Raw genomic sequence first — 14204 nt, 5'->3', positions numbered from 1 at the left:
TTCATAAAGATACAGAGACAGGAGGCAAATAAAGAGCCAGCAAAAGTTGAAGTGCACACTATACCTTTCCACTGCTCTGTCAGTGCCAGTGGCAGGGTTGGGGAAGAAGAAAGTGGGTAGTGCAGCATCTGTGGCAGCCGGGTTAGCAGATGGAATGTTCATCCATGAGACCATCGACGGGCGGCTTTGAGCAGGACTAAGAGGAAATACATTCCAGGCAGAATTAACAACATGAATAAAATTTCTTATCTTACCAAAATATTTGAATCTTTATAACTGGACAAGCTGTTAAGATTTTCCAAATTCAAACCAAATCATATTGTCCAGATGACTTTGCAGGAATGGCCACTGTATGATTCTGCACTCCTCCTTGGAATTCTTTTTTCTACATGTCCTACATCCTAAGCTAAGGAGAACTACCTGAAATGCATGACATAAACAATAAAAGGGCAAAATTCCCCACTCCTTATCTAATAAAGACAGACAAAGTGATATTGCATAGAGCAGGCTATTATTTGAGCTGCCACTCTGCCTTTACAAGTTTTGATGAATCTATTTTAAAATCTCCTCAGTGCTGTACAACTGAGAAGATTTCTAAAGAGGCTGCAGCTATTCCAGCATTGGGATCACGATTCTGGCTCTGGATTGAGATCTTCATGGAACTGTGCAAACACTGTCTCAGTGGCTGCCCCCACCAATGCACTGCTCAAATACTATCAAGTTAATGGCTGAACACAAAGTTGCCACAAGAGGAGAAGAAATAGCAGGCAAATTTTAAAACTTGTATTAGTAAACACACAAAGTTGTCCCCAACATAAAGAACATTTCTAATTTTACATCTTAAAAGAACTGAAGTGTTCCAACACTGGAAGGCTTTCCTTCACTGCATGGACAAAACAACAAATAGTCCAAAAGCTGGCTGTCAGCATGTTTTTGGAACAAAGAGTTGGACTTCAAGCAGTTTCTAAGCAGAAGTAGAATTAAAATCATTTGCACACAGCAATTATTCCCTCAGAAGTAGAGGCTTCCCAATACAGCACTTATGACTTTGTCTTACTCCAAGATTAACCTCTTAGATACCACTGATCTGGAAAGCACCACCAACATCTAAGAACTCAGTCAAGAAGGCTTTTGTGGGAGTCTAAATGCACACCTAATCAAGATGGAGCAAACACAAGCAAAAAGAGGAATCAAGAATCAGCCCAGTTATAATTGTAGACGAATAAAAGAAAGCTGGAAACCTAACTTAGATAGCTAATTTTTATCTTATCATACACCCTTATATTTCACTTCTAGAAGAAATTATCATCATTGCATAACATGATTTACAATCAAATTCAACTTTTACAAACTCATATCTCATAGTCATTCTAGCAATGACATAGTTAAGCAGGCATTTATTTTTATTTTTTTTTTAATTTACTACATTATAATGTGAATGTCACATTTCTTATTACAAGACAATGGCTTTTCCTTTGGAAACGTATCAGATGGCATTTGAACAAAAACTGGAATTCACAGCTTATAAAACAGCATTCTATGGTTAATTCCACTAGTAAAAATGAAACTTAAATGTGCTGGAATCATAACCAGAAGGGTTTATCAAAACATGCTCTGCTTTTAAAAATTATCACATTTACCAAATAAGGAAAGGAATTCTATGGTATTAAACTGAATGATGAGCAGGATTATGCTGTCTAGAAACATATTTTATGCTTATCTTTGGGAAGAGGATGTCCAGTCATCTTTTCTGCCTGGGGATCCTCCACTGCACAATTTTTTACATCTTCCAATAATGACATACATTTAGGAACAGCACCTATAGAATTTAAGGGTTTTCTTTCACTTTAACTTGTCTTTTTCCTCCCATTTTTACCTAATAATTGAGAATTTTTCCTCAGAGAAGAGAAAAACCTCCAGCTAAAAGTGACTTCATTCAGACACAAACCAAAAAAAAATGAACACCACAGCATTTGGATCATTTTCTCTAAATACTGAGGATAAAACAGTGGTACTGTAAAATTTATGAAGTTTGCCAGAAAGTAAATGATTTCTTCATCATTCCCCACTCATAATGTCTACATGCAGAATTAATTTTAACTCAGCAGGTGAACACATGAAAAAAGTTTTTCAAAAGTGAATTTAAAAGAAGTATCATAGTTGCACAGACTAAACTCTTCTACTTAAAACAGTCCTGAGACTTAGAGAAAAAATATTTGCCTTGCTATTTCTTAAATTCAAATCAATCTCTTGGCAAGGGGGTTGGAATGATATGATCTTTAAGGTCCCTTCCAACCTAAGCCATTCCATGATTCTGTGATTAGGATTGGTGTTAGGCTCATTTCTGAAGCCTGTAAAACTACTGAAAACAGAAAAATAACACTCCAAGTATATTGCAAAAGAGTAATAAAATGTCTCTAATGCAAACTATTCATAATTCAAGAATATTCTACCAAGTGGCCTTTTGTAGTGCAACCTCAGATATGTGGTTTGATTTTCAACAAGTGAATATTAAAACTTGCATTTATTAAATATTTAATTGATAGATGCGTCATGTTAATCTCTGCAATTTACTCAATCAGCTCTAGAACAACACACCCCACCTGCACCTCACACACAGAATTAGTGACATCAAAGCAATGCTCAGAACAGAGAGAACACAAAAGGAACCCTCTGACCCAGGGAAGCATTGGTCATTCATAAGAATACTTGGAATAAATACCAGATGGTTTCTTGCTGAGACATGGAGAGGAAAGAAAGAGGGAAACAAAAAAAAAAAAAAAAAAGGAAAGAGGTGTGCACATAAAGGAACAGAAGATGAAATGAAATGTCCAGCTCCATGCCATGGCATGTTAATTTCTCAAGTTACAGAGACTCAACAAGAAGCACAATCTATCACCAAGTAAGACTACACTGTCCTTTACCAGACAGGATTATATAGAAGCATGTTAAAATTGGCAGGTTTTCTACAAATTCTGAGCCACTCCAACAGCTGTAGTGGAAAAACACTCCAGAAGTACAGGTATGTGGAGTGCTGGGCTGCTCCCTCCCCCACTTTTTTTTTATGAATTTCCTTAATACTTTACAGCTGTAGGGAAAACACTGCAGCAGAATTTGCCTGTCACTTTAGGCTCCTGGTTACCCAGCAAGAGATCATGCTCTACCATCCAGCAGGAGACAAAAAAACCCAACACATTTTTCAGTAGCAATAGTTTCACCATGGTAAGAAGAAAGAAACAAAGAAAAACTAAAAGTTGATAGCTTTAACTATTATGCACATTCTAGAATTTATGGATTTTGTTGTGAGGTTGTTTTTTTTTTTTTTAATTTATTGTAGTTGGTTACCTCAGGAACCACTTAATTCTTGTTACTGAAACAGGAGGTTTTACTCAATAAGAAAAATAATTTCCAATGCTGCGGTGTGTAAGCAACAAAAGGTTAGATTTTATTGTTTTTTTCCTTGAAAAGGTTCTTGTCACAGCAAGGTTACCTTACTATAAGGATTTGCACTCCTTGTTTATCAAGATGATGATATATTAGAAAGTATTGCACATGTTATCACACAGCATCTCAACTTTAAGAAGGTATGGTGAAGAAATCTGTTCTCCTAAGGCTAAAATGAAGGCAATGTATTTCCTGTGGGTAGGAAAAAAAAAAACCAAAAAGGCTGACATAACCATCTCTCTTTGAGGAAAAAATGCTATTGTCTAGCATAGTGAACGATGGGAAAAGGGAGGAGGGGGGAATGGCTTTACTGAAAATAAGCTAGAGATTTTGTACTGATATTCAAAAAGAAATTTCTGAAAACAAGATTTTATTGGATGTTTATCTGGCTGGTTCCTAAGGTAACACAGCTAAAGAGCAGCCTCTTATCTTGAGAGCAAGGAAGAGAGTCTGTGAAAAGAATCTACACTGCAACTCCTGAGAAAAAAAAGGGTTGTTTCAGACAAGTTTGGCAGCGCCACGGCTGTCGTATCACAGTGTCTGGCTGACAAAGTCAATGAAAGCGTTCTTGAAAGGTTTCATTACAAGATGACAGTGTGTATCAAAGGGTGTGGGCTATTTCTGATTCTTTATGCAATCCAATAGTGACCACCACCTTCCTGCACATTAAAATCCCTTTGTGCCTTGCGGAGTGGGGACCAGAAAAATATGTGGCCAAAATTCTAGAAGTTGTCATAGCTGCAGCAAAGCTGGAGACAAACAGAAGGCCAGAATTTCCCCATCTGTGTTCCCCCTGGAAAGAAACTGCATCCTCAAAATTTCAAGTAAGTGACATGCACGCAGCTTTCCTGAACCCTAATTTATACGGAGCACATCAGTCAGCACTGAAATAGAGGGTTTTTTAACCTGGATTGTGAAGTCTCAGTGAAGCAGCTAACACATTAGTGAAATGATCTTTCACACCAGTCTGGTAAGTCCAAAGCTAATGTCTACAGCAGCTGTCCCAATAAAACATTTTTAAATGATAATTCAGACAAAGCAAAAGTGAAATATGTACATCTAGAAGCTTATAGCTCACTGCTGCTCCTTTCAGGAAAAAAAAAAATAAAGAGGGGGCTGTGTTGCCCTGGAGGAATACAAAGAAAAGAAAAGAAAAGAAGATAATAATAATAATACTAATTTTTTAAAATTTAAAAAGGACACCTTAGCTCATCCCAGTGATTGCATCCACACCCCTCCCTGCCCTGAGCACACACACCATTTACCCTGTGCTCACACAGCAGTGCTGCTGTCAAGCTCCCTGGCAGCCAAGGAGAAGGCAAGGTCTGTTTTGTACGAGCCACATGACTAAGTTATATTATGCCTGTCTCAAAGAAGCTGCAAAATGAGGGCTCTTGCTCTGCTTGCATAACGAAAGGGTACAAAAAAGAAGTGCCTGCTCCGCTAAATCCACTCCCGAAGTGCTGAGTCACTGGAGAGGTGGCAGCTGAAACAAAACCAAACTGCAGAACGAGCACAATGGCCCAACAGCGGCTAGAGCACCTTCTTCCAATAAAAGAGGATGATGACATTAGATATTATAAAAAGTTTTCAAGACAGTGAAACAGAACTCACTCATCATTTATGTAAAACTGCAAATTCACACCACTGCCAGAAAGTACAAAAAAGAAAGTATTACCATTTTAAGGAGACTAGACATGCAGTCTACTGATGCAGATAACAAGGCTGATGGGAATTCACACAGCAGTCAAACAAAATTAATAACTATCTCCAAGGCTTCTGTTATGTGCAGAACACCACTATCTCTGTCTGCCCTTGCCATCTGATGGCTCTTTTAATATCAGTTTGCTCACCAGCAATTTGAACAGCTTGAGATTTCATAAAGAATGAGTTACATCTTCCCAGCCTGGTCACAAAGACCCTGAATGCTGCACAGCACAGATCTCGTCACCATTTTGGATATTAAAAACCCCAAAACTAGGCCCACAGTGTAGCACTTGCATACCATTGAGCTGGGTAACAGAATATTTTACTGTCAGGAGAACCAATTAAGAAAAATTGATAAGAAAAAAAAAAAAAAACAGACTGAATTATTTCCTCTTCTATCAGTCCCTTCACATTCCTGAAAATCCATTTATATTGGTGCTTCCATTTCTCCTCTGGGCTTTGAACACTTTGGTATTTGGACTGTCAGGATTGTACCTTGCATGCTCCTACAAAAGTATGCAAGGTGGGATTCAGTTTGAAAACTATGAACCTTACCATTCTTAGCTCAGAAATGTAATTGCTTTAACAAGCCCTGCACTCACCCACACTACTGAAAATGTTTGGGGGACAAGAATGCTTTCAATCCCCTTGAACTGCAAAATCCCAAAGGCTTAGAGAGGGAAAGAAGAACAAGCAAGGCAAACAGACACTCAGTATTATCTTGAAGAAGGCTATTCCATATCCTGCATCATAACTCCATCCAGAACAAGCATCAAAAGTCACCATGTTCCAGCCCCCTGTGAAACCCAAACACCCTGCAGTCTCAGATCCCAAAAATGAACTCTCCAGCTGAGAAACAAGACATTAGTTTTCATGATTTGAATGAAGAACTGATCATGCAGTAAGAGTAGGATACTTCCAACAAAAAAGGGAAGACTGACCTAATTCTGAAAACCCAGCACTGTGAGGGGTTAGTCTGTAAGGTCTGTAGATAAGTCCTGGCACAGGGCATTGTACTGTAAGCACAAAGAAATCTCGTGACAACAAGGGGCCAGTTACAGCAACAAATCTTTCCTTATCAGAAAAAGGTCCTCAGAAATATTAATTACAACACATAGTGAGTCCAGAGAATAACAAGTGTTCAGCTTTTTTGGTTCATTCTGAGGTCAAGTGAAAAAAGACATAAGGCAGCCCACAGTATTTTAGGACATGACCTGTAATCCACTTTTCAACAAATCAGTCATTGCAATGAGGGAAACCTGTACTAATCCATCAGAGGTGAGCTGCCATTACAGCCAGAACTCTGGAAAGGCTGAATAAGACAGGCTGCACATCAGTAAATGATTCTGTAAGTAAATTCTATAATCAAACCACAACAGCTGCAAAAAAAAAAAAGTTTCCCTCACCCTTTTTTAATTTAATTGCCTCACTCCACATCTGATACTGAAACTTTGGCAACACCACCTCCTTCACTATAAGAGGACTTTAAATTACACTTCATCTTAACTTGCTTATTAGACACCAAAGTGCATACCCAGTTTAGCTATCACTGTTGTCTTCTGCATGTGCAAAGCCATAGTGCAATAGGGTGAAATTCAAACTTTGTATCACCAACTTTCAACTGCAGGTAAAAGGGAAGATTGACTATAGCTCCACAGTTCAAATGCAGTTTAACAGCTACCCCTTCTAATCCACATCTCCAAACCCAAGACCATCGCTATTGTCAAAACAGTTTGGGGACTAGCTTAGAAAGGCTATCCAGCCTCTTAGAATCTGAAATCCTGAACTCCTCTTAGGAAGTGTGCCTTATACATTTTAAACTATCAAAAATTTGAGTTTCATACACCACAGCAATAAAAATCAGAGTGACTAGGGTGCACTATTTTTCAATGCCAATTAGGAAGGCATTGAGAGTAATGTCAGGGTCACATCCTCCAGCAAAAAGCTATCATGCCTCTTGAAGAAAAGATGTCGCAGATTTACTTACTTCTTAGGCAAATGCAATAGAAAAACCAGAAACTGTGTAGGAGAGAGTCTGTATGGACACTTAGAGAGGAAAAAAGGAAGAATGCAAATGCTGTGGTTAACATTAAACTGAGACTGCTGTTGCTGCTCTACCTTAAAGGGAAAAAATGTCCATACTAGTGGAGAGCAATCCTTTACCCAGCTCACAGCTATAATTAGGAATTTATGTTTGAGATCACTTTGTGCAAAGCATCCTTGGATAGAAGGTATTTTCAAACAGTACATGTTTATGACACAGTGCTCCATCAAGTAGAAGTGGTAATTTGCCCATCCTAGGGTATTTGGAGTTTGAATCCTGTGTCTACAAAAACTTCTCTGTAACTTGGTGATTGGCAGGGGGGGAAAAAATAAAAGCTATGTTCTACATAGACTGTATGTAAAAATAAAACATATTTATTTTTAGTATTTGGTTCTCAATGGAAGTGTGAAGTTAAAAATAACTTCAGGAAAAAGGTTAAAGAAAGTTTAGGGTGCATGACAGTCTTAAAGCAGCAAACTCAGGTCTCCACTGAGAACCACCCCTGCCAAGCATCACCCAAGTCTCTACTCACCCCTACAGCAGCACATAACAACACAGGACATATGTCTGGTCCACACAGAGCTTTCAGAGAAAATCTAGCATCAGGCAGACACACACACACACACACACTTACAGACATGAAAACCAACAGCTTAACGGGGCTTCAAAATGGCACATATGTGAAACATCACCTTCAAGTTGCACCGTATGCACAGCACATCTTTAAATACTGACATGGCAATTGAGCAGTCGGGGCTTTGTGAGATATTTCAAATTGGTGGCAAAGCCCTTGCTCTCTTAGCTTCTTTCACCACTCTGGACATGAAGCCCCTCCTAGAGCCTTTCAGGAGGTGAGGGTGTATTTGCTTCCATTTGGTGCTCACCTCACCATGCTGGAAGCTGTAGCTCTTGCTTTGGAAGGTGGAAGAGGGAAAGGGCATGCATCACAAAAATCTCTGCCAGGAAACATCATGGTGACAACAGCTATCATTCAGGAAAAAAACTACCTTCTTCTTTCTTGAAAACAAATACCACAAAAAGTATTCTTGCTTCCCATCACGTACTCTTGCTTAAAGCAAACTACAGATGTAAACCAGCTCTTGGAATATCTGACACATCTTGACCCACAATGCAACATCCCTCCCCTGAGAAACGCTGCAAGCAACTCTTCTGCCACAAAGAAGTCACCATCATCTTGTTGACTGCATAACTCCGGAGTGATCGATCTCCGACAAGTAACACCCATGTGTTATAAACATCAGCAGGAACTTGAGAAACCGGATCCTCTGCTACAATTCCATCTCCCCTAGACTCACTATGGCATTTGCTGTAGCTCAGTGAACACCTGCAATACCATTTGAGAGATGATACTGCGGATTTAAGAACTGATTTTGTCCCAGTTTGGCTCAAAATACAAAACATTTTGAAATCCTGCACAAACAGGTTTGTTCTTCACCTAACTCTAAGGATTAGTCCATCTCATGAGAATACTCTACAACCAACAGCCACTGCTAACATTTCCTGAGCTGTGAGAGCTACCAGAGCTATATTCTGCCATTACTACACTGGAGCTGCTCTATGTTTTTGTTTGGGCTTTATTTGTTAAGGCAGGGCCCTCTGAGTCATCCGAACTAGAAGAGGAAGAGAAGACAATTTAAGGTGAGAAAGCAGAGCAAAGAAAGAATGTAACATTCACAGATTATTCTGTCACTGTCCAGGCTTGTTACAGAGGTAGCTCTTAAGCAGACTTCACAGACAGGCAAGTGGAAGAAAGAAACTACTTTTGACAAATTATCTAAATGCACATACCATGCACCTTTATTTTTTTCCTTCCAAAGAGAACTTTTAAGTACTGTTTCCAACTGAGCAGAAAGCTTCAAGCCATCAAGTCAGGATTCCAAAACACCAGTGCAGTATAATTTTTAATGAAAATTAACAAACACACACACACAAAAAATTGCACTGTTCCTTCAAACACCTGAAGTTCCCAAATTCTCTGGATAAAACCAACACTCCTCCTTTTATTCTCTGAAGTGACATTATCACTGTCCTGCTAAACCTGTGTTCCTTAATTAGCTTTCACTGACAGTCCAGTTTTATACCAACTACAGCATCTTTTCCACACACGCAGCTCTCTTTGGTAAGTACAATTTATTGCTACTTCTACTCACTTCTAGAGGATAGTACAAGAGGATAAGGGAAGAGTAACTTCAGACCTCTACGGAAGAAACAACGTTACGGAAAATACCTATAAATCTTGAATTCTTTCAATATATATGAGAGAAAAGAATTGTTCTAGTTAATAAACAGTCAAGTCAGCAGTTTATGATTAAAAATTATTCTATGACTATCTATATATTCTGCTGTGTTACATACATCTACACATATATTTTACACTTGTTTCATCACCAGAGCTGGCTACTCAGAATGCCATTATGGAAAATATTTGTAACAGATCTTTTCTCCAGACCTGTTCCTTCCATTGTTCTTGGCACTAAAGGCTGGAAAAGTTTGTCTTGATAGTGGTTAAAGTCTGAATGAATAGCAAACTGGAGAATTCAACTCAAGTTCAACTCTGATTTAAAAACAAGTTATGGTCAGCTTTTTGTGCATCAAACCTGAACACGTATTAGAGAGATAGGATTAACATTTCTACGTCAATTTTTGCTAAATTTAAGTCACACTCAAAAATGGAACACTTACAGCATCTTCTGAAAGTGACAGACTGCACTTCCATTGGAAACCAGGCACTTAATTTGTTAAGCAGAGATTAAAAATAATGATGTTCTTAGACAATAGCATCTGAGCACACACTCACTGTTATCCAAACCCAAAGTTGGGCCCAAAATCGTAATAACTTACATATTCACTGCTTAAATAAATTTAAAAAAAAACTAAACCATTTAAAATGTTATAACAGGTAACAGGAAAATGAAGTAGATTTCAATTGAACAAGAACATTTTTTCCTACAAGCATTCAAGTAGGCTGTAAGCTCCACCACAATACATAAACACATCTTTCTGTAGCAGAAGAAAACAAGCACAATTATATGCAATTTCTAAAAATCACTCCTCACCAAACTGAAAAGGAAAATGTGTTTCACAATCATACCAGTGGAAACATCCTCACTTAATATTCAGTTACTTACAGATTTGTTGTCCAGCCTGCAAGATCTCCGCTGTCCATGATCAGGTGATTTCCATCCAAGAGCCCAAGAGGGCTGCTGGAGAATGCAGGTGTTGGAGACGGGGAAGAAAGAGAATCCATGCTCCCAGTTGGGGTGTCTTCTCTGGGAGAGCTGTGACTGTCAGCTAGGAAAGAGAGAACAAGTCAGGATAGTCGAGGAATTATCTCATAAAGCCAAATAATCTGCCTTGCAGATAATGTCCTGAAATATGTAAGAGAAGAAACCTTTCTGTTCCATCTCCACCGGGTATTTTGGAGGATAAGAAATCTCCCAGTATTTCTGCAAAAGGTATAATTGCACCATTTCCCCCACGGTTCTCACCAGGCTTTCTTCACATACAGCATATTCCCAGTCCCTTTTCAGTTGTGTTTTATGTGAATGAAATGCTAAATTTTGGGGAGGTGTTTTTAGACAAGGCAACACTTCTGATAAGAAAATAGTTTAGGCTATGCACATTTGCACGTCTCCCTAAAAACACAGTCTCTAAAGATAATCTAACACACATTTGAGGAAATGAGTGCTCTCAAATACAATAAGCACAGTCTTCTCAAACATGAAAAAATGACATTTAGAAAGGTCAGAATAAGCAAGAGATCCCTAACAAACACACAATACCCAAGAATGTTACTTTTATTACTCCTTTCTAATGGTGTTACTTTTAAGAGAACTCATTGTATTTTGATCTATTTGTTTTGTTTCCTTAGGCTACTCTTAGGATATCATTTGAGAGGCAACATATTCAGATATGATTGATTAGGAAAACATTGAAGGAATAGCATTCCTATCCCAAGGACCATAAGATAAAGTTACCAACGTGTCAGAGCCGTCACTGCTAACTATGCTGACACATCAAGCCAAACAGCACATTCTTCACTGAAAAGCTAACCTTCACCCACATAGCTTTTTCCTTTCAATCTTTATTTTTTTAAACATCAGCTGTACATTTCATAAATTCTAAAGGAGGTGCATGAAATGAGGATGTTTGCAAGCATTAAAGTATCCAGCACAGCTAAGCCAGCAGTCTCAAATGGGGCCTATAGCTGCTTTCAATATATCAATATTTAACAGTAATAAGGATCAGTTCCAGCCACCCTTTACAAGGCTCCCTGCATCCTTTTCTCCATCCATCCTACTCCCAGTAGCACTCATCAACACAACCCACAAGCCTGCCAAATACCACCACCAGAAGGGTCGAGAATGGATTAGATACTGCTGTCCCCATCATCTTTGTAAAAGAGTTTTAGTCTTTTGGGGCCAAATGTTTTTGGGGAAAAAAAATTAACAACTCTGTCCTAACACAGCATCAAAATAATACAATCAAAAGCTGTTCAAATATTGTGCTGGCTTGACAAGTTATATCTCCTGTATACAGTAATATACAAGATGAAGTCCTGTACAACATTACTTTCTATTTCTAAACTAATTAGCATCTGCTCAGGGAACAACTGAGCTTAATTCTACTCCATCAAGCTAAGCACTACTGTTGCAATGATTTAATTTATGATTTTTTTCTTAATTAACAAAAGGTGCAACACCACAACAAAAATAATGTGGACAATGAAAAGCCACCCTTGATGGATAAAATCCTTCTCATAACTCTATCATAGCCTCAATTTCTTCTGCTACAATAGCTCAGAGTTAGCAAAGCACTCAGCTGCTTCCCCAGCCATCTCATCCTCACCCCCTCCCAGCAGCTCTGAGAACAACTTCCCTAGAGAGTAAAATGACATACAACTGAAAACAGTGAAATGATAAAAGTGATCATCTGGAAATTTCTCCCCAAGCAGCTGCTAATTTAAGGATCTAAATTAGCCCGTAGTACCAAAGTGTGATATGCTCTGAGGAGGAGAACATTACCTGGGAAAATGAGTCACTTGCACTGTGGCCCAATCCTGCTCATCTGGCACCTCCCCACTGCACCAAGGCCACGGTGCTGCTGCTTCACATTTACATAACATGGGGATCACAGGAGTGTCAGGTAAAAACTAATTAATTACATCTCATTTGCAGATGTATGTGTCACAGTGATAAACATCTGAGAGGTTAGACAGCAGTACTGCAACCTTACTTCATAAATTCCTTGGAAGTAGAGTTGAGTCCTTTTAATCTATCCCAATTTCCCTTCAAAGCAGTAGGGGTAGCACAGTCTAGATTATCAAATTTTATGTACCATGCTAGAAGGCCACATTTACCTCAACCATTCACTTAGCATTACTAAAACACATTTGAAAGGGATATTAATGTGGTCTTAATATCACAAATATGACCAGCTCACAGCACCTCCCTAAAGAAAGCAGAGGATATTCTGTTGGATTGTTTCTCAGAACACACAGAAGTAGTTAAAAAAACCCCAAAACACTGAACACTTCAGTCACGCACAGCAGAGTCAACACTGGAGACTGCAGTATACAGGCAATTATGTTTGACATTATCTTCAATTAAACTGTGTGTTAAATCTTTCCTCAAATTTTACTTCTTCCTTCCTGAGCCAGTGTTTTCTCACAGTCTGTACTGCACTGAACTCCCAAAACCAAGAATGGGTTTTCAACACTAAAAACAAATCAGGTATTTAAACAGGAAAATGCCTGCTAAATTCTATGGGATTAAGTAAAAGCCCTCTAAAAACATGTTCAAAGACACTTTACATTTCTGATGTCTTCAATTATCTCCTTTTGTAAAGTAAAACAATATTTTTATTCAGAAAAGCAATTTTGTATAACTGCAAACACAGATGATTAATGACCATCTAGCACATTTTCATGATTAAAAACGATATATGCTCCAAACCTAAATCCTCAAAATATAGGGTTGTTGCTATGATTCCAACAGCACAAAGATTTCATCCTGTATGTCAATGCCAAAAGTTCTGCTAACTTCAGAAATTATAGTAACTCCTGTACATGGCAGAGGCCACAGGACTGTGTCTCATTACCTCTTCATTTAGCTTAATAACCTGCTTTTGATTAATGCCCGTCTCACATTGGGGTCAAACTATATCTCCCAAATAGTCATTGTCAAAAACATCAGTAGATGATAAGGGAATGAAGAATCAATTGGTTATTAATTAACAGGCTTGCCAATCAATGCATGTACCTTCACTTTATTAGGCTTTATTTTCAGGCATGACCCATGTAATATGCACTAATAATTATTATATTACCTCTTATATCAGGTTTTTGTGCAGTGTGACAGTATTTCAATGATTTCAAGTTTTACACTGAATCTCTCACTGAGAGGGATTTTGCAGCTTTGGAATCACATACCTGTTTTATAAAGCTGTTACAATTTCCCAGTGAAAAGGCTACATCAGATGTGATTCTGTTGGGTTTTGTTGTGGTTCCATCAGAACAACATTAAGCATTAATTCCACTGCTTACTCCTACTCATCAGACCCATGTGTATATCCAGGGCTGGCACTTGGTTTAGCCATTAATTTTAATTACTAATATGGTGAGCTGATTGGCCTCTGTGATCAACAGACTTAGCAGAGTCCCGTTGTTTCTAAGGATGTGCTCCCTTTTGTAATTCTGGGCTATATATTCCCTCTAAAATCTGTACATTTGTTTCTCAATACAATCACACTTATTTTGTTTGAATGGGTGCAGCTTAGCACACAACCACAACTCCTACTGCCTGTCATTATTTGCAATTCTCCTAACTTTGTCCCATGTGCAAACATATTGTCAAATATTTGTATTTACCTTTCTAAATTCTGATACTTCATCAGCATTCCTCCAGTTGCTTCAAACTTCTTCAGCAAGCTACAAAGCGTTTCAAAAATTAACATTGCCAAGCTATACAGCCCCATGACCAGAGACTGT

General features: G+C 38.4%; 1 protein-coding gene across 1 annotated transcript in view; it reads right to left on the bottom strand.

The window, feature by feature from the left end:
* The window catches only part of ARHGAP10 (Rho GTPase activating protein 10), a 137941-nt gene that overhangs the window by 9401 nt on the left and 114336 nt on the right, over positions 1 to 14204 (bottom strand). Inside the window, exons 20-21 of the mRNA XM_053940413.1 lie at positions 10345 to 10507; positions 65 to 196 (exon numbers count right to left, since the gene is read on the bottom strand). Of these exons, the coding sequence (XP_053796388.1) occupies positions 65 to 196; positions 10345 to 10507 (295 nt within the window). The remainder of the gene's footprint in view (positions 1 to 64; positions 197 to 10344; positions 10508 to 14204) is intronic.

The sequence above is a fragment of the Vidua chalybeata genome, chromosome 4 (assembly GCF_026979565.1).
Source record: "Vidua chalybeata isolate OUT-0048 chromosome 4, bVidCha1 merged haplotype, whole genome shotgun sequence".
NCBI lineage: Eukaryota > Metazoa > Chordata > Aves > Passeriformes > Viduidae > Vidua > Vidua chalybeata.
Note: the sequence above shows the minus strand (reverse complement) of the source record. Positions and strands in the feature narration are given on the sequence as shown.